Raw genomic sequence first — 20,992 nt, 5'->3', positions numbered from 1 at the left:
GCTTCCCTTTCATGGTTTGTTTATGGCAAGAATAGCTGATTAAAAATATGTCCCCACAATAAATGCTGAATAATGATTTCCCTTGTTTATAATTTTCAAAAGTGGCTTTTGTTTGAAAGTGCAAGAAGTATCAAGTTGGTGTGGCTGTTTAAATAAAACACCCAAAGGAATATGTGGAAAATATGAAAGACTTCAGAAAGAAACATTATATTAAATGTTATCTCTGCAAAAGTGAATATTTTACTAAAATTATACAGAAAGTTCTACTGTTCTGTCAGTTACACCTGATTTGAAAGCTAGATGTAATTGTTAATGTGAAATCAGGGATTTCCAGTGCAAACCTTAGTACACTCTTAGTTAGGAAGTTCTTATGTATTCCTTCAGAAGAACAAATATACTATTCAGGCTTCTTGGGCCATAATAGGAACCCCCACATTAGTACTAATAGCTCTGCTCCAGGTGAAGTGCATTTCTCTTATATAAAAGAAATAAGGGATTTACCAGGTCCAAATAAGTAGAATCTGAATAGTCTGCAGCATTCCTTTGCAATTCTTCTATTAAAAGAAATATTTATCATTTTTCAGGCTCAGTCTCAGGGATCAATAACATTAAAAATAATTCCAGCCATCAAAGAAGAAGATCGTCTAAAGGACAGCAAGGTATGCAACTCCCAGAAATAATGAAATCTATTTTTTACAAATATAGGGCACATTTCTATAGTCTTTGTGAATGCAAGACTTGCTGATTTAATTGGGGTGTCCAGCTTACAGAATAGAATCTGTTACAGATCCATTGAAATATTTTGTTTGCATTTATGTTAAAGAAACCTTTCAAAGCCAACTTTGAATCCTGTAATGTTGCAAATAGTTTATGCAGTGTTGCAATCCTACCATTGTTACCATCTCATTCTCTCTCTTCTTAAATTTCTATATCCAGTTTTCATATTTTGTCCTTATTTTGACTGTAAACTATTTTCAATTAGGATAATCTCTTATTGATATTTGTGCAATGCACAACACTCCATGGCCCTGGTTCTTCTTTGAACCTCAGGAAGCTACTGTATAACAAATACTTAATTTTCCCAATATCAGGGGTGTAGGTTGTAGCCATGTGGGTCTAAGGACATAGGCAGATAATGCCTTAATTTCCTGCCTTAATTTCCCCAAGTGCTTTGAAACCAAGGGTTGAATTCTATTTCCTTCCTGGTTATTTAAGTGTCCATATTTGGCCATCTAAGTACTAAAAATGGCATTTACAGGGTAGAATTCTACTTCTGAATGTGTAGCTCTGTGCACATGGACAAGTGTGCAGTTATTCAGATTGGGTGCGTGTGGTAGTAACCAAGACTGTGTATGTGCCCCTTTTTGCTTTGTAGTGGCCTTAGCTGCTTGAAAATGGAGTCAATCAAAACTTGTGACTATCCGACTTATGCTCAGGAACAGAAAGGGTTAATCTTTCTCTATCTTTGTCCCCATGGCTCCATTGGTTAGGCCACTCACCTGGGAATTTCTAGGTCCTGGTTTCTAGACCCCCCTACTCTCCCAGAGGGAGTTTGAACCTAGATATCTATGACTTCCCAGCATAGAATTGTAAACACTCTTCCACAGGTCAGCTATTGTCCTATCTCCGGTACTCCTTTTAAAGCTTGAGCCACTAATATAGCCCTTGTAGGGAGAGGGTGAGGAGGAGAAATAGTATGAAGAGCATTGCAGGGAGAAGTTTTTGCCTCACTTGGAAAAGGAGTTCAGGCTGGAATCCAGGGCTTTTCCCTTCTAAGCCAGCAGCCACCTCGCTGAACCACACACCGTCTTTCCTCCTGCTCCACTTATCTCCCTCTTGTGGCTACCCAGGGGGCAGCTTCAATAGAGTACCAGAGAAAGTACTGGGTAATGGACCCCCAAACAACTTTTGAGTGATGCGGAGAGGTCCAGAACAGAGGGCCTCCAATTTTCCAGGGGAGAGCCCTAGCCACTGAGCTATTGGGAGAAAAACTCGGAGAGCTTTCTCATTTTGTTGCCAGTATGTATGACCAGTCTGTGCGCAAACTTAGATGTCCATGTGTATGGGGCTATGCAGCCAGGAATAGAATTCCAATCCATGTGTAACTGCCATTTTTGGCACATAAACTGCCATGTACATCAGTGGTTGGGAACCTGTGGCCCACAGGCCCCCATGAAGAGGTTGGATTTGGCTCAGGAAGACCTGACTGGGTGCATAGCTGCACTGTGCTGTGTGTCCCCTCTGCAGTGCTGCCCTCTGCAGCCCTCCCTGATTCTCTCTTGTGCTTGCCTGCCCTTATTACACAGTTTTCCTGTCCCCATTGCTACTGGGGACAGGGATCAGCAGTGTGAGTAACCACTAGAGATGCACTGATAGAGCTTATTTGGGCCAATACAATAGCCAATTTTTAAGGAGGCATATCGGCCGATACTGATCCAATCTCCAATACCAGCCCGGCAGCTTGGAGAGCTGCATGCAGCTGGTAAGTCTGTTGTGGTGGAAGGGGAGTGGGGAGGGAAGGGGCATGGCTGGGGGGCAGATCAAGGACCCCTGCAGTGAGGGAAGAGTGGGGCTGGGGCAAGCACTGCCCGGCTGAGTGGGGGGGCGGGGCTTGGGACAGAGCCACGGGATGGAGCCGCGGCTCATCTGGGGTGTGTGGATGGGGGCGGCTCCCGCTGCTGCACTCCACTTGTCTGGGAGGGCATGGGGGGTGTGCCTCCAGATTGGGGTGGGGCAGGGCTGGGGCTGGGCGGGGCTCTTTCTGACCCACCCAGAGCAGATCTGAGGGCAGATCTGGGGGCACAGGTTCCCCTCCCTCCCATGCCCTCTTGGATAAGCGGCAGGAGCAACAGCGGGAGTCGCTGGACAAGCAGTGTGCAGCAGTGGGAGCTGCCCCACCATGTCCCCTGGACAAGCCGTGGCTCCATCCCGTGCCCTGTCCCCCACCACTCTGCCCCAGCTGGGCAGCGCTTGCCCCAGCCCCTGCCCCAGCCTCAGCTTCACTCTTCCGTCACCACGGGGGCATTGATCTGCCCCATCACATCCCTTCCCTTCCCTTTCCCCTTCCTCCACAACAGACTTACCAGCTGTACACAGCTCTCCAAGCTGCCGGGATGTGGTCCTCACTGCCGACGTGCTGCGCTGCAACTGCACACATGCACTGGCCATTTATCAGCAAAATTATTGCCCATATCGCCAATTTCCGATACAGACAATTTTCTTTATATTGGTGTCAATCTGTTATTGGACCAATGTATTGGTGCACCTCTAGTAACCACTGGTGCCTTGGGCACTCCGAGGATGGGGTGGAGATTTGGGGCCCATGGCAAGAGGCCGTTTCCCAAACTCTGGCCCAGAGCAGTAAAAGGTTGCCGGCCCCTGATGTAGATGACCGAGTCTAGACATTTAAAAGAACAGCAAAGAATAGAATTCCACCCCATATGTCTTCTGCATTATAACTTGGGCAAATGTAGCTTGATATTTCTTCACATATACATATAAAGCTGTATTTAATACACTCAGTATATGACGATCGGTAGAGATTGCATCTTTTTATAGGTGGGGCATGATAACTATGGAAATATCGTTTGAAAGATGGTTTTAAAATTCTAAACAGAACTAGAAGCAAGGAGTATATTGTTTTTTCTTTAAGGTCTTTATGCGGGCACTCTTCTGCTATAATCCAAAAGAGGACAAAGCCATTCCCTGTCAAGAGGCAGGATTGCCATTTAAGAGGAGACACATCTTAGAAGTTGTGAGCCAGGATGACCCAACATGGTGGCAGGCAAAGCGTGTTGGTGATACTAACCTCAGGGCAGGATTGATCCCCTCAAAACAGTTTCAAGAAAGGTTTGTCAATAAAAGTTACAGGATAATATTTTCATTAATCATAACCATAATGTTAATAATCTTTATGCTCCTTTTATTATCTCAACTCATTAGTCACTTGTCTGTGGTCTTCTGACAACTTTGTTTGAAATAATGACCCCTAATTTCATAAGGGGAACTTGGGAAAAGCCAAACTGGATCAGACCTACTAGATGTCTCAGAGAAGTCCAAAAACCCTGGATGCAGACAAATTACATTTTTTGCATGATCTGGTCCCTGAAAGTGCTCTACAGCTGTGACATAACACATGTGCATGACTGCAGAGCCCTTTCAAAATGGCATGAAAAGTTAACCTTCATTGAATCGGCTGAAGGTGCTCTAGAGCAGAGCCCCTTAGGGAACTTCTATAGAGTTTCCCTGCAAGGATTAAGTGTGGGCTGTTCCACCTGCATGCTCCCTTTGTAGCAGGGGAGGGAGGAGGAGATCACATGTGTATGTGGGGGAGGAAGGGGTTTGGGGAATGCCTCCCCCTCCCCCCCCATCAGTACCATTGAGCACCAGGGACAATTTCCTTGCGGAAGGTCCCAGCCAGGGCTTCTCCAGCCCCTGATTGCTACACTACTGCTTCTCTGCATGCCCAGAGACCAGCCATGTGGGTGGGTGGCTCAGGGTATATCCCTCCGCCCATTGGCTGATGCCATTGGCCACTGGGGACACTTTTCTGGGGGGAGGGAAAACCCAGTCAGGATTCTCCCACCCCCAGTTGCTGCGCTGCTACTCCTCTGCCTACCCAGAAACAGCTGGCTCTGGTTAGAACTGTCCCCCCGCTGCCAAGGAAAGTGTCCCCAGTGCCTGATAGCACCAGCGGAGGTGAGGCGCGCACACCCTGAGCCCCACACATTGCAATGAACAAATGTTGAGTTGCTGTCCCAGCTACCTGTCTCTGGGCAGGTTGGGGAGCAGCAGTTCAGCAGTTGGGGGTTGGGGGCCCCTGGCTGGGACCGTCCTCTAAGGAAAATATACCCGATGTCCAATGGCACTGGCGGGGGCAGGAGCACACTCCCCCTCCTCCCCTATGGGGGCAATGAATACCAGCTTGCTCTCCCATCCAGCTTTCTCTGGGTGGGTGGGAGAGCGAACCCGGGGGCACTGCCTGCTATTGCCTAGCAGCTCAGCGACTGGGAGTGGTGGGGGAGGAAGGGAGAAGGGGCACTGGCCTGCTCCACAGCAGGCTGCAGTGCTCCCTGCCTCCTGGCCTCCGCCAGCATGGGGGGGTGATCACCAAGGGGTCAGTGCATTGAGGCACAAAGTCCCCACCGTCAAATGCAGAACATCTGTTACTTTCAATGACACCGTAACTTTGAGTGTTTTGTGTAAAGCGCAAAAAGTTACAGCATGATTGAGATGACTTTTCATAACTTCTGTAAGTGCCCCTCATCATGAATAGTTATGCAGTAAGCTTCTTCGCTTTTATTAGACCATTAGGCCTGAAGCACAATGGCTGATACACTACTTAAAAACAAATATATAAGGAGAAATTAGTTATGTATCCCTTGAGGCTTCTTGAACTCTGTACTTTAAAGATAATATGGTAGTAGTGCATTTAAGGTCCATTATATATAGGATAAACAAAGCATTTCTCTCTATTCTAAATTTAAACATTAGAAATATTTTCTGCAGGAAGAATTAGTCACAAATGTATTATAAAACAGATCTCCTATGAGAGCTCTTTATTTGAACTTTTAACCTCGAAATCTTCCTTGTTTCCATATTGCAGACTTTCATGCCACCTAAAGCTGTGGCGTAGCATAACCACTGCCTACTGCTGTTGTCTTTTATAATAAGCAGACAGTTTGCTGCATTAGTCTGAAGTCAAGCAGAAGGCAGAGTAGATTTGCACCTTATAGACTAACCAAAATAGGTGTATATCCATTTTGGTGAGAGAGAGAGAGAGAGAGAGAGAGAGTGTGTGGATAATTAGGGGTCTACCAAACTTGAGGCAGCTGCTGGTTGATTTTGTGGGTCTCCTCACACCTCTGATTGGCTAAGGGGCCCCAGAAGTTCCATCCCTCCCTACAGATTGCTAGATCGCACCAAACCACTGCTTAGATTCTAACGCATCAATGAACGCCAATGAAGACCATGGAGGCCATTAATTGATGCATTATTAAACAATCTAAATTGTCGTTAATGGCTTCCATGAGCTTAATCAAGGAATTAAGCCCATGGAAGCCATTATTTGATGTTTTATTAAACAATGGAAGCATTTAATTAAGGTCTGTAATGAAATATCTTATTAAAATAAAAGGCTATGCGCACCATGAATTGCAAGTAATATCAGCTATATACACTTTAGTAAGTAATGCCAACCATATACACTTTAATAAAGGGCATTTTAAAAAGGAGTTTACTGAAACTAAATGCTAATCTTGAGACAAGTAGTTCATGCTAAGTATTAAATATGAGCAATCTGTACCCAGCCACAGTAGCTGCAGACATTCTCTGTCTCTGTGGGGTGAACACTTGTCCATACACTGAGACGGTACTCTCAGTGTTCACCAAGTTTGTTGGAATTGTGAGGCAGTATCTTGCCTGGGTGTAGAGATGTGGAAACCAGTCATAGTCAGAGTCCCACAACACAGACCTGGGCCTGGACCCAGGCACAGGCACAGGCACCATTCTTTGATGAAGTTCATGTAAGCATCATGTTTGTTGTCATGCTCTTTCCCCTGTCCCAGGATTCTTTTCAGTAGCTGAGGGTTACAACTCAGAATAGGCACCCGGTTGGGGTCCAAGATGCTAATAGCACTAAGGAAGGGGGCAGCCAGTTGTCTGAACTATGGTGGTAGTGACAGATCATACCTGTAGTACTGGTTTGGCTTCACAGCTATTGCCTGGAACAAGTCCCTTCTGCACTGGTTTTCATGAGGACAGCTTGACAGTTCTTGCAATGCCTTGTCTTCGAGCCAATTTAAGAAATCCATCAGTTTGTTGCATGTGTGGTGGAGCACAGCATGCCAGCCTTCAAACCACATCAGGAACTTCAGGAACCAGGTGACATTGTCAGCTACAAACATCACTTCATCTTGTGTGTTGCCTTGCCCTGAGAAATCATGAAGCGTAGGTATGCACTGTGTGCTGGGTGTAATTTCCAGTTCCTCGCTCGCAAACTGCTGGTAGTGCTGCACGTTCCTGGTGTGGTAAACTAAGAATTACCTTCACAATGTCTTGGGGCACGGTAGAAAATTTGAAAGATGTGAGGTGGTCCGGCTCAATTTGAAAGACAGGCAGGTCTTTCTCTGTCCAGATCCCTGGTACAAATACAATGTGCAGCACATAGTTGGCGCACAGAAAATTGCCAACATTTGACATGTTTTGGTTAAGGTGGTCCCTTAACTTTGAGTTATCAAGTTTCTCCAGCAGGATGTTCACTGCCACGAAAGCCTCCACAACAGAAAATGCAACCTCTCACCTTGCCAAGCTGCTTTCTGTGGTCCTTTTAAACAGGGAGGACATGGTCACTAGCTTCTTGCTCTGATCTTCAGCCTCTGCAACAGCCTTCCCCTTCATGCGTGCCTTGGGCTCAAAGGGCGTTTTCACATGTGCTCTGGGAGTGCTGGTGGGGGGTGAGGGGGAGCTTTAATTAGAGTGGCTCTGAGATCCACTTTAAATAAGGCACCTGCAGCGTCTTATGTATCATAGTAGCTAGGGTCAGGAGGGACCTGAACAGATCATCTAGCCTGACCCCCTGCCACAGGCAGGAATGAATGCTGGGTTCACAAGACCCCAGACAGGTGATCGTCCAACCTCCTCTTGAATATGTCCAAGGTAGGGGCGAGGACCACCTCCCTGGGAAGTTGGTTCCAGATTTTGGCCACCCTAACTGTAAAATATTGCCTCCTGATCTCTAACCTAAACCTATTCTCCATCAGCTTATGACCATTGTTCCTCGTCACCCCAGGTGGTGCTGGGGAGAAAAGGGCTCTGCCTATTTGCTGTTGATCCCCCCTGATGAGCTTGTAGGCAGCCACCAGGTCCCCCCTCAGCCTCCTTTTGGTGAGGCTGAACAGGTTCACGTCCTTCAGTCTCTCCTTGTAGGGCCTGTCCTGCTGCCCTCTCACCAAGTGGGTGGCCCTCCTCTGAACCCTCTCCAGGCTGGCCACATCCCTTTTGAAGTGCGGCGCCCAGTACTGGACACAGTACTCCAACTGCAGCCTGACCAAAGTTGCATAGAGGGGGAGTATCACCTCTCTGGACCGGCTTGAGATGCACCTTTGGATGCATGGCAAGGTATGGCTGGCCTTGCTGGCTGCGGTCTGGCATTGGCGGCTCATGTTCATCTTGGAGTCAATAATGACTCCGAGATCCCTTTCTGCCTCTGTGCTTTCAAGAAGGGAACTCCCCAGCCTGTATATATGTTGTGGATTCCTTCTCCCAAAGTGCAGCACCCTGCATTTGTCTACGTTGAACCCCATCCTATTCTCATCTGCCCACTTCTGTAGTCTGTCTAAATCTAGTTGAAGCCTCTCTCTTCCTTCAAGTGTGTCCACCTGGTCCCACATTTTAGTGTCATCAGCAAACTTGGACAGCGTGCTTTCCACCCCCTTGTCCAAGTCACTGATAAAGATGTTAAACAGTGCAGGCCCAAGGACCGAGCCCTGGGGTATTCCACTGCTCATATCTCGCCAGGTTGAGTACAACCCGTCCACCACTACTCTCTGGGTGCACCCCATCAGCCAATTTTTTACCCATCCAACTGTGCAGGCATCAATGCCGCAGTCACTTAATTTATTGATGAGGATGGGGTGAGAGACAGTGTCAAAGGCCTTCTTAAAGTCTAGAAAGACTACGTCCACAGCGACACCATCATCCAAGGATTTCGTTACTTGGTCATAAAAGGCAATCAGGTTGGTCTGGCAGGACCTGCCTTTGGTGAACCCATGCTGATTGCCCCTGAGCATGATCTCCCCTGCAGGCCCCCCACAAATATGTGGAAAAAAAAGTGGAAACAGGGTGAGATCACTAAAGATGAATATACCTCCTCTGCTCGTGCTTGTAGGGAGGCAGTTAGGCGGGCCAAAGCTACCATGGAGCTGAGGATGGCAACCCAAGTAAAGGACAACAAGAAATTGTTTTTTAGATACATAGGGAGTAAAAGGAAGGCCCAGGGAGGAATAGGACCCCTGCTAAATGGGCAGAAGCAATTGGTGACAGATAGAGGGGACAAGGCCGAACTCCTCAACGAGTTCTTTGCCTCAGTGTTCCTAAGCGAGGGACACGACAAGTCTCTCACTGGGGTTGTAGAGAGGCAGCAGCAAGGCGCCAGACTTCCACGCGTAGATCCTGAGGTGGTGCAGAGTCACTTGGAAGAACTGGATGCCTTTAAGTCGGCAGGCCCGGATGGGCTCCATCCGAGGGTGCTGAAGGCACTGGCCGACGTCATTGCAGAGCCACTGGCGGGAATATTCGAATGCTCGTGGCGCACAGGCCAAGTCCCGGAGGACTGGAAAAGGGCTAACGTGGTCCCCATTTTCAAAAAGGGGAGGAAGGAGGACCCGGGCAACTATAGGCCAGTCAGTCTCACCTCCATCCTTGGTAAAGTATTTGAAAAAATTATCAAGGCTCACATTTGTGAGAGCCCGGCAGGACAAATTATGCTGAGGGGAAACCAGCATGGGTTTGTGGTGGGCAGATCGTGCCTGACCAACCTAGTCTCTTTCTATGACCAGGTTACGAAACGCCTGGACACAGGAGGAGGGGTGGATGTCGTATACCTGGACTTCAGGAAGGCCTTCGATACGGTATCCCACCCCATACTGGTGAACAAATTAAGAGGCTGTGATGTGGATGACTGCACAGTCCGGTGGGTGGTGAATTGGCTAGAGGGTCGCACCCAAAGAGTCGTGGTAGATGGGTCGGTCTCGACCTGGAAGGGTGTGGGCAGTGGGGTCCCGCAGGGTTTGGTCCTTGGACCGATACTCTTTAATGTCTTCATCAGCGACTTGGACGTGGGAGTGAAATGTACTCTGTCCAAGTTTGCAGATGACACAAAGCTATGGGGAGAAGTGGACACGCCGGAGGGCAGGGAACAGCTGCAGGCAGACCTGGATAGGCTGGACAAGTGGGCAGAAAACAACAGGATGCAGTTCAACAAGGAGAAATGCAAAGTGCTGCACCTAGGGAGGAAAAATGTCCAGCACACCTACAGCCTAGGGAATGACCTGCTGGGTGGCACAGAGGTGGAAAGGGATCTTGGAGTCCTAGTGGACTCCAAGTTGAACATGAGCCGGCAGTGTGACGAAGCCATCAGAAAAGCCAATGGCACTTTATCGTGCATCAGCAGATGCATGACAAATAGGTCCAGGGAGGTGATACTTCCCCTCTATAGGGCGTTGGTCAGACCGCAGTTGGAGTACTGCATGCAATTCTGGGCGCCACACTTCAAGAAGGATGCGGATAACCTGGAGAGGGTACAGCGAAGGGCAACTCGTATGGTCAAGGGCCTGCAGACCAAGCCCTACGAGGAGAGACTAGAGAAACTGGACCTTTTCAGCCTCCGCAAGAGAAGGTTGAGAGGCGACCTTGTGGCTGCCTATAAGTTCATCACGGGGGCACAGAAGGGAATTGGTGAGGATTTATTCACCAAGGCGCCCCCCGGGGGTTACAAGAAACAATGGCCATAAGCTAGTAGAGAGCAGATTTAGACTGGACATTAGGAAGAACTTCTTCACAGTTCGAGTGGCCAAGGTCTGGAACGGGCTCCCAAGGGAGGTGGTGCTCTCCCCTACCCTGGGGGTCTTCAAGAGGAGGTTAGACGAGTATCTAGCTGGGGTCATTTAGACCCAGCACTCTTTCCTGCTTATGCAGGGGGTCGGACTTGATGATCTATTGAGGTCCCTTCCGACCCTAACATCTATGAAATATGCTCCTTGATGATCCTCTCCAAGAGCTTCCTGAGCACCGAGGTGAGGCTTACAGGCCTATAATTACTTGGGTCCTCCTTCCTCCCCTTCTTAAAAATAAGGACCACATTAGCCAGTTTCCAATCCCCCGGCACCTGGCCAGATGACCGCGAATGCTCATATAGCCGGGCCAAAGGCTCCACGATGACCCCTGCCAGCTCCCTCAACACCCTTGGGTGGAGGGCATCTGGACCTGCAGATTTAAAAATGTCTAGCCCTTCCAGAAGATCCCTAACTACATCTGCACTGACTAAAGGCTTGATAGAGCTATCCCCAAGATTGTCCCTACCTCTGGTAGGTGGGATATCCCGGTCCCTGTTCAGGAAAACAGAGGCAAAGAAACTGTTAAAAATATCAGCTTTCTTGTCTGGCGTGGCCATCAGATTACCGTTTGTGTCTTGCAGGGGTCCTACATTGCCTGGTGCCCTCTTCTTGCTCCCAGTGTACTTGAAAAAGGACTTTTTGTTATCCTTAATCCTGGACGCTAGCCTGAGTTCCATCTCTGCGTTGGCCTTCCTAATAGCCCTCCTACACTCCCCACACTTCCCACACCTCCTATCAGCGTCCCCACACTTTAAAATGAAAGTGGGGGCACTTTAAAGTTTGTCAAATGAGCTTTAGTTAAAGCATCTCTGTTGCCATTTTGAAGCACAGGGGTGCTGATACATGAGACGTGGAGGCTGGCTGAAGTGCGCTAATTAGTAAACTCCAGGAGACTCAATTGGGAGCCGATTTATGCTGGTTTTCCTGAATGCATTTAGAGTTACGTTGCAGGAGGTACAGAAGAGTCTGCCTCCATCTGAGTGTTAGGTCCCTGCAGGATACTGTCTTGCATGGTTCAGAGCTGAAACATATTTGTCCATCTTGGAAGAGTGTTCATCATCCCTGCTGTTCCTCAGTCAGGAGTATGCATGCTGCAGCAGCATGCTGCAGGTGCTTTAAAAAATCCAGCACCGAAACCCTCCCACTTCCCAGACTAGTTCGTGGACTGAGCCTACATCAGGGGCTCAGCCTCTGATTTGCTCCTTCTTCCCTTTTCTCCTCCCTGTCCCTGTGTCATGTGTGTGTGTGTGTGTGTGTGTGTGTGTGTGTGTGTGTGTGTGTGTGTGTGTGTGTGTGTGTGTGTGTAATAGACTTTGATTAGTCTATAAGGTTGAGATCTACTCTGCCCTCTACTTTTCAAAATGAGGACATATTGCTTTCTGTTGAGAAATTGCAATAACTAGTATGTATATGGTGAAAACCTGATATTATGAAGCAAGACAGAATAGCTATGGAAGGTACAGGAAAATAGTATGGCCCTGTGCTTTAAGTGGAGACTTCAGGAGGTGAGAGTCCTGGATTACATTACCAGTTTTTCTTTTGACTACTCATGTGAAACTGGGAGAATCATTCCATCTCTCTGTGCTTCCCTTTCTAACTCCAGAGAGACTGACCTTCTTTAGAGTAAGGACAGATAATTTTAAGTAAGTTGAAACACTGTGGTTACAATGTCATATTGGGGGAAAAATGCTGTTCCATTTGTTATATTGTATTTGTCAGGTTACACATCACATTCTCCAGTGTTGTGTGAACGGAAGACTTGATTATGTATGCAGCAGAGATAGCTGATATTTAGGAGTGGATTTACTTTTTGGTCCTTGGTGACATTGCATGATTTAGATTCTGAATCCTTGTGTCCTCTATTTTGGAAATGTCCTAGAGCTAGGGCCTCTGTCCCTTACACAGCTCCAATTACACAGATGTACCACCCTTTTCCTAAGTGTGTGTAGGTTATGAGATATTTTTATGCTGACTAAATGCTCTTTTTAATGCTATTTTTTTTTTACCACTTGTCAGTTTGGAAATAGCCAAAATGTTTTGAGGTGAAACATGGCAGAAAAACTGTCAGTCCAGTGGGATAATCTTATAAATAGAAAATATGTAAATTTGCTATACCACTATATACAAGAATGAGCTGCAGCAGACTATAGTTCATAATTCAAATATCTAATATGTAGAAGACATCAGCCCAAAGTAATAAGTCTGAGAACATGAAAAATAAAATGACCCAGATCTGCTTTTGGCATAATGACAAGCTAGGATGCTGCCAAGAAACATGATTGATGGAGAAAGTGAAACATTGTCCAGAATTTTCCAGAATACTGGAGAGAACATTTGAATATCTGGAATTATTTTCCCAAGAACAAAAGAAAAGAACAAATACTAAACAGAAGGTAATATGAAAACTAGTAATATTACTAATATTAGGGCAGCTTGAAAGTTGAGAACAAGCTCATCCTACCTTGAATGTCACTTTTGTAAAGAACTAGAGAAAAGATCTTAACTATGGATCAGATCTATTTGCTTTTGAGTAGCCCAACTTCTTGTTAAACTGTGGGTTCTCAGTATGACTTAAAATCATCAAAAGTATGTATGTTTGGTTTCTGCCTTGTGTTGAAAATCATTTTATTTTTCTTATAGATGTTCTCTTACATGTCTAGAGTAGAGCAACAGCAAAACTGGAAGGGGGGTATTTTATTTTTATATCAAAATATCCATAGAGGTTATTTGAACTGGTAGCATTTAGTTGCAAATAGCAGGGAGGGGTGGTGGGTGGGATTGAATTAAGCAAGACTTGACTTTGAACTATGATGCATTGAAGATAATCCAGGCAGGAGGACACAGATGTTTACTTTTTAAACTCCTTGAAAGGGGCTGTCCCAAAGCCACCCAGAGCAGGGTTGATTTTTTGGAGTTTGCCATGCATCATGGATAGATATTTTCCCAAATTAGATTCACTGTTGTGATGTTTGGTTTCTTTATATTTAATCTCTGAGAGTTTACACTGAAGTTAATATCCATATTCTCCCTGGATGGTCATGGCAGTGTGGAAGCAAGCCCATTCCCATTACATTTCAGAGGGAAAAGTAGTATCAGAATGAATCCATTCTCAAGAGACAAACACCTGGATGGAATCTCATCCACAGATTTATATTTTTCACCCATGAATAGAATGTGTATTTATCTCGCTGGAATAATTTGACAGCTGAGAAAATTGGTTTAGCAGCATATAAGATCTGAGAGTATGTAAATATTCCTAAATTTCTTAGATATAATTGTAAAGCAGGGATATCACCACACCTGACAGACAGATGTATATCTAGGGGGAGGAAGTCATCTAAGTAATGTACACACACTCCCTGAGAACTAAATAGGAAAAGAAGTATACAAGGCAGTGGTTAGCAACTTTTTCAGACTGTGGACCAGAATGACTCAGCTTAGGTCAGAAGTGGGCAAGTAGTCATTAGGACTCTGTTGCTGATGCCTTTGCTTCCCCAACCAGGGAGAGGTAGTTACCGATACCGCTTCTCGCTCCTGCAGCTCAGGAGAAGCCCCCGCTGCCAAAGGCCCACATCCACAGCCAGATCCGGTGTCTCCAGGGGTTGGATCTGGTCTGTGGGCCAGAGGTTGCCAACTCCTGATATACGGCAGCGGGGCCAATGTTTTTGGCAGGCATGCCACAAATTAGCCCCACACCTTCCTCGAGTGCCAGTCTGATCTTTTTCCCCTTACCTGATCTGCTGCTTAGCTTTCTGCTTCCTGACTTGTGCTCCCTGCCTGACCTGACACACTGCTTTCTGTTCCCTGACACAGTGCAGCCTGTCCCCTCCCCACTGCTATTTGCCATACACACAGGCTATCCCTGCCACTTGTGGTATGTGTGCTGCAGGTTGGCCACCTCTGATATAAGAGATGCCTTGGGACAAGGTTCTTTTAGCAATCACTAGCCTTAGTGGCTGCTTGCAGACATTTAAAAAAACACACACGTTTTACCAGAAGAAGCAGCGCGTTACTTCGACCTGCACCTGCAACATCTGTATAAATCAGGCACTTCAGTGGGGCTTTTTTGGCTATTTTATCTAATAGCTGATTCAGTGCCAAAAAAGGCCTCACTAAACCACTCAATCTATACAGACGTTGGGTAAGCCAGATCCAATTCATATGCTGCCTCTTCTGGGCATGTGCTGGGCTTGGCACGGGAGTGCGCAGAGTTTAAAGTAAAGTGCCAGTTTTGGGGTTTTTTTAACATCTGCAAGCAGCCAATTGATGTAGTTCCCCAGCTAGAAGAAGTGCCAGTGCTGCTAAGATTAAAGTGTATAGAAGCTGCTGCAGGTAAATGCCACAGCTGGTGAAGCTGGAACAAAGAGAAACAAACCAAAGCTCCTCTGCTGTTCCTGAGAAGGGGGATGTGGCTTTCAATTTTAATTCTCAGGAAAGTTCTGCTTAGGAAGGTGAAACCAGGGCTACCTGCTCAAGTTAGGACTTTTTAGAGGGACAAAATCACTGCAGCAGCAGAGCATAGTAAAGAAACCTCCCTCTTGTTCCAGTATTCAGCGATATTTTGAAGAATCTCTGTGGCAGACAAGGATACAAAATACAAAGATAAGAAAGCAACTTCAATCCTTGCTACATTCTCCTCACTGGGTGCGTGTATATGTTCATTAATATGCCGTAATTACAGTGCATTAGGTTTAGTACCTGTAATTACAGGTACTAACTTAATGCGCTGTAATCAGCATGTGCATTAGTACAGATGAACAGTTTTTATGTGAAACTAATGCATAATAGATTAATTAATTAATTATGCTGCACATTAGTGCATTAGCGCGCTGGTTTTGCCAGCTTTGCTAATGCGCAGTAGAATTACTGTGCTGCGATGTTATCGTCACTGTTAAATGTTTCCACAAGGTGTTGAGGCAAAGTGTGTCTTAAACATGAGATCTGGAAATGAAATGGGGTGGGGGAGATCCTGTCGTGATTTCAAAAACGATTTTTCATTATTTTTTGCACAAGTTGAAACTAAGGAAAGGATCATATTTTACCATGAGCTAAAACATTAATTTTATGGGTCATGTAAGCTTCAGATTCCTCTAAAGGACGCATTTGGTGATAAAACAGACAAATAAATTGGTCCCATTTTCTAGAAAGTAATGTTGGGGCCAATTGCCAGGCATTGGGACTCCTTAGAGTACTGGAATTCCAGACGTCTTCACCATTCAGGCCAAAACTGGCCTGAACCCCTGATCCCACAAACTAGCTCTGCTTTGGGACATATGATGCAGGGGCTGAAGGGAACTGTGCTTAATAGTTACCATCCCATGTATCTCCCCTCTAACAAGTGTTGCTGACTAAATCATAATATGCTGTATGACCACAGCTTAATGCCTGAGAGGACTTGGGGAGATCACTTCCCGGTGCTTCAAAGATGCAGGGTCAGGAGAGGAAGTGGGGTGTCCACACTCTTAACCCCTCACTTTTAGTGCCCTGAAGTACATGTACAGATAGAATGGTTAATGCCAGGTTCTGTAAAAAGTGGATTTCTGGGCTTGGGGTGTTTGCATGTAATTGTAACTTACTTGGCCTGCAAGGGTTTCCAATGAACTGGGTTCAGCTGTTAGGAGAGACTCACTGATTATCAAAGTTACTTTTTTAATTAAAAAGGTTTGGCATATTTCCTGCCATCATTTCATTAGTGAACACATGCTGGAGATGTGAATGTAGAAGCCTGGCTGTCAAGCCATATTTCAAAGTAGGCAAACTGCTTGGAAAAAGCTATATTTTATCAGTTACAGTCCTCTGTTCACTGTATGAACTCGCTGTTCATAAATATCAGGGAAGTCAAGCTGGTATTCTTCTAATTTGTCAAGATAACTTCTTAGAACTTTGACAATCTTGGGAAAGTCTCAGTTTCAAGAGCTGATAACCCCATTCTTAGTAATAAAAATAAAAATGTGGGGGATCTATTTTTCCAAAGCTTTGACTACTCTGCATTTGTGTAGATATGTGCAACAGTTAAAAATATTTCAACACTTTCCCCACCCCTTATTAATTATCATGAAAATACCTAGGCATTCTGTTACAGCCTCAGTGATTTATAGAGTTATAAACCACTAAGTGGTTAAACCACTTAGTGGTTTATAACTGTATGTTCAAAATTGAAAGTTTGAAGTTGCTTTAAGCTGCGCAATACCAGCACTTCAGAATATTTAACTCATTCAATGGCTCTCACACTTAATCCTGTACAAGTTGACTCTTTCCAGACAGAACAGATGTATCTTTTAATTTTATGGAATAAGCATCCCTTCAAGCTGATGTGGCAGGCACTAGGTAACACCTTAATATTACATATTTACAAATTATTTATTTTTGACCAGATTTTGTTTTTTTTCATGTTTGGATACTATTGCAGTGGGCTTGGAGAATGTGAAAGAGCAGTTTTTTGCATATCTTGCATAAAAATGATAAGGGGAATGGGGCATCTGGCAGCTTTTTATTTTACCTTTGGTAAAATGTTGAGGGGAAGACAACAGAAACCCAAACAAACATACTTTGGAAGTAGGCATACTTTTCATTGTATCTGTACTTCTTTTAGTCGTTCCCTGGTGTTCATGTTTTGGCAGGTCCTTCTTCACCTTTTACTAGCAACAGCAATCTGAAATCATTACATTTACCATTTTTAAAAGTGCAGCTAAACCAAACAATTTATTACTTCTTGCAAAGTGTTGCAAGAAAAAATCTTATCATTCTTCATTTTCTATGCCATCCCATGTATAAATTGTCTATAATTAAAATGTTCTGTGCATGTCGCTCATCTATAACTATTAAATATTTAGGCGGTTAACTTACCGAAGAACTATGGGCACCCTGCAAAACCCTAGAACTATGAAGAAACCATTATGTAAGTTTCAACAGCTCTTTAGTGTTTTTGTGAATTCACTGGTATCAACTTTACAGTGCACGTATGTGATTTTTAGTTGTGCTGTGCTTAAATATTTTTGTGCATAAACTATTTGCTTGCAAATAAGTTGCCATGTGGGAGGATTGGGTTTGAGTCCTATCCAGTGTTGTCAATTCCCAGCAACCAAAAAACATGATGCTCCTCCTCCCCCCACCCCCCCCTCCAAATTTACCAATCTTGAAACAATATTTTTTAGGCTTTTTATTTAACATTTGAGGTTCATTTTTTCTACCTTCTCTATGCAAGCACAAAGGCTGGAAATACAATTACATGTCAAATAAAAAAAAATCTCCATGAGAATCTCTGATGCCTGTATGATTCCATGTTCTGGGGCTTTAAGAAGGTTTTCCAAATATCCCAAGATTTACAGTAAATATCAAAAGAGTTGTTAATAGTGCCTGGACTTCTGCATGTCAGGATACAGGGAGAATTAAACATTTTTGTCTTGTCCCTCAGTCCAGTGATTCTTAGCCATGGTGCTGCACCACTGGGAGGGGGGGTGCCTTGAGATCCTTCAGGGGTATTGCGGAGTGCCTTGCAATGTTACCACTGTTAGTTGTTTAAAAATGATTCATAACGTAAACACAGAAATTTCAATTAGCAATCCATAGTGTTAAAACCATCCTGACCTACTGTGGTCTTTCTGAGTCCTTTGCAATAGAAAAATTGCTCTATTATTTTTATGTAGTCAAAAATCAAATGAAAACTAAGAGCTGGAACTTCTCAAGGGGTGCCTTGAGTCCAGTGAGACCTGCCTTGTGTCTAAAAGAGGTTGAGAACCACTGCTTTAGTCTGTCTTAAGGAAATGTGAGTTTGGAAGGAAATACCCATTGGTATTTTCTGTATTGCAACTGTGGCTAATGCTTGGGGTAAGGAGGGTGGCAAATAAAAGGACCTTAAAGAAGAAAATGATAGCACATTCTATGATGAAAGGCAGGCTGAAGGTTCTTTATTACCCTGTAGTGCAGTAATTTTCAGCCTTTTTAGATTCAGGGCATCACTCCATAATTTGAATTTGGCGGCACCCTGGTTAAGAACTACTTCAGCTTAACTCAGTGCTTCTTATCTGAGATGATGCTGTTGCTGCTATCACCAGGGCCAGGTAGAACTACTCCATGCACCTTATGCATAGTCCTTCCTGATCTGGCTGCAGCAAGAGTGCATGTTCCTACCTGCATTAAGGTTATCTGATATGCCTAAAGCACCCAGTCCTGCTGCAACTCTTCTCTGTCCAGGCCCTAATCTCTCTCACTTCTCTTGGAAACAGACGCCCATGGGACAATTCCCTCTGTCTGTGTGCCTCTATTTCTGGGAGGTCAGACCAGGAAGGGCTGTGGCAAGACTGATTGCTCCTGCCTGCTTTAGATTTACCAGATAGACAGCCCCAGTGCAGATAGGAGCATGCACTCATGCTCCAACCCTTCCCAATCTGGCGGTACACGTATGCATGGGGTGCTTCCGCCTGGCCACCACAGCGGAAGCCACACTGTCGCACCCTTACAGGGTTTTGCTGTACCTGAGTGGAGAACTACTGCCTTAGTATACCTGATCAAATGCTGCCTTGGATGCTTCTATGCAGTTCCTCAAAGTTAGGGGTAGACACATGCACAAGTGAGGCAGACTGTCCCAATATTTCCACCTTGTAAAACGTAAAATGTTACCATGCACAGAGAGAGTTGGAAGTTGTTCATTCCCAATGTTGTAATCAACTTCTGTCCCTTTCTACCTGGGAAATCACATGTAAGATGATATAAATCATCTGTTTTCTTTAAGCTACAAAAAGGAAGGAGTATGCACAAAACCAGTTATATGACAGAACTATAAATTAATAAGTGTTTTCAAATTGGCTCCCATTGCACTGAATATTAGAATGCATATTATGAAAACTGCTTCCTGCTGTTTTAATTAGACACTTACAAGGAAGTCAATTAATCAGAGCTGCTGGATTTAATACACATTTTGGCAAAGGTCCCTTGTCTGTTGGTGAGATATTAAGGGAAGATGCATTACTTCATAGATTTCTGTAGCGTAATTTTAATAGCTAGTTATATAATCAAGAAGCTCTTTCTCTTCTTCCCACTGTGATGTCACTCATTTGTCTGCCCATCTTTTTAATGGTGTCAAACTCTATCTTTTATGCTAACTGCAGATGATCAGTCTTCAGAAAAAGGTAGGTACACTGCTTGTCCATGTATAAATAAGAAATACCTTTCCTAATTATACAGGAACACCCAAAGCAAAGGTTAATAACAAATACAAATTGTTCCTATAGATATTTTTCTGAATTTATTAAACTACTTTCATTGAAATCATAAAGTACCTATATAAATAATGAGCCTCCATCTCACTCCAAATCTAGAATAAGTGGTTTGAGTTACCTGCTATGGACTAGTTCCTGTGCCAATTTACACCTTGTCCGTGGCGCTACAGAGCAGTGTGGTAGCATGCAGTGCTGGCACTCCATACCCGGGGGCATGGTGCACAGGTGTTGCAGCATGTCTTGTGGGGGCTCCAGCCTCTGGAGAGTCCTGGAGAGAGCTGAGTGTAGAGCAGTACACTGATTGGCTGCTTGCCAGGGGACTCCTCTCTCCTCCTTCTGGGATTCAGAGCCATAGCATGCATGGTCAATTCTGAACTGGTTGACTTGTTCAGGATCCCTACCTCCCATGCACCCAGCAAGTCCAGCTCCAGGATCACAGGCAAGTTCTGTATATGCTATACTCATTATGGCAGTCTGGAACTTCCAGTGCATCTATTGGCAGCTCCTAAAGCTTGGGTGCAGGCCTCTTCCAGCCTATTATTCATGTGGTCCTCTATCTCTAAGGAATATGTGGCAGTATCCACCACCCACATACTGGCCTCCATGGTCTTCCATACCTGAAAAAGGGCCGCATATGTAGCCTGGGCTATATTCACCCTAATGAAGACAGCACAGCACTCCTAGTGGTGCCTGATGCGGGCTTTCCACTCCTCTGCAGCTGCAGTTCTGCTCTCAGAAGAGACTATGAACAATACCAACATCTCCTCCTTACTTTGCCTCTGCCTTCTCCTATGATGTGCCATTTGCTGCCAGTGGTCTCTTGCTCTAGCCTTGGGATGTCATTGTCCCCAGAGCTGTCCATCATGCCAGACACAGGTGTTGTGGCTGGAAACAGAGGGAAGCAACAAAAAGCCATATGAATGCGTCAGATTTTTCAGAGAATTTGCAGCAAAACACAACTTCTGAGTAGGAAGAGCTCAGTATCTTTCCACATACTTGCACTGGCTGAAACTTGGGAAGGTAAGTTCATGAACTCCCTGTGCAGCCTGTGATCCGCATCTCATGCCCACTACCCCTTCCCTTTCTCAGTGTGCATACTGGAGTGGCATTCCCCCCTCCAATCGTGTAAAGGAAGAGTATCAGGCTGTTAAGTTACCAGGG

At 45.1% G+C, this 20,992-nt stretch overlaps 1 protein-coding gene across 4 annotated transcripts in view; it reads left to right on the top strand.

Annotated features, from left to right (window-relative positions):
* Positions 1-20,992, top strand: part of MPP3 (MAGUK p55 scaffold protein 3) — a 147,380-nt gene that overhangs the window by 77,868 nt on the left and 48,520 nt on the right. For all 4 annotated transcript variants that reach the window (XM_019500484.2, XM_059726819.1, XM_059726820.1 and 1 more), the window contains exons 9-12: positions 585-659; positions 3,653-3,849; positions 17,447-17,511; positions 19,721-19,741. In XM_019500484.2, coding sequence (XP_019356029.1) covers positions 585-659; positions 3,653-3,849; positions 17,447-17,511; positions 19,721-19,741 — 358 coding nt within the window. The remainder of the gene's footprint in view (positions 1-584; positions 660-3,652; positions 3,850-17,446; positions 17,512-19,720; positions 19,742-20,992) is intronic.

The sequence above is a fragment of the Alligator mississippiensis genome, chromosome 4 (genome assembly GCF_030867095.1).
Source record: "Alligator mississippiensis isolate rAllMis1 chromosome 4, rAllMis1, whole genome shotgun sequence".
Classification (NCBI taxonomy): Eukaryota; Metazoa; Chordata; order Crocodylia; family Alligatoridae; genus Alligator; species Alligator mississippiensis.
Note: the sequence above shows the minus strand (reverse complement) of the source record. Positions and strands in the feature narration are given on the sequence as shown.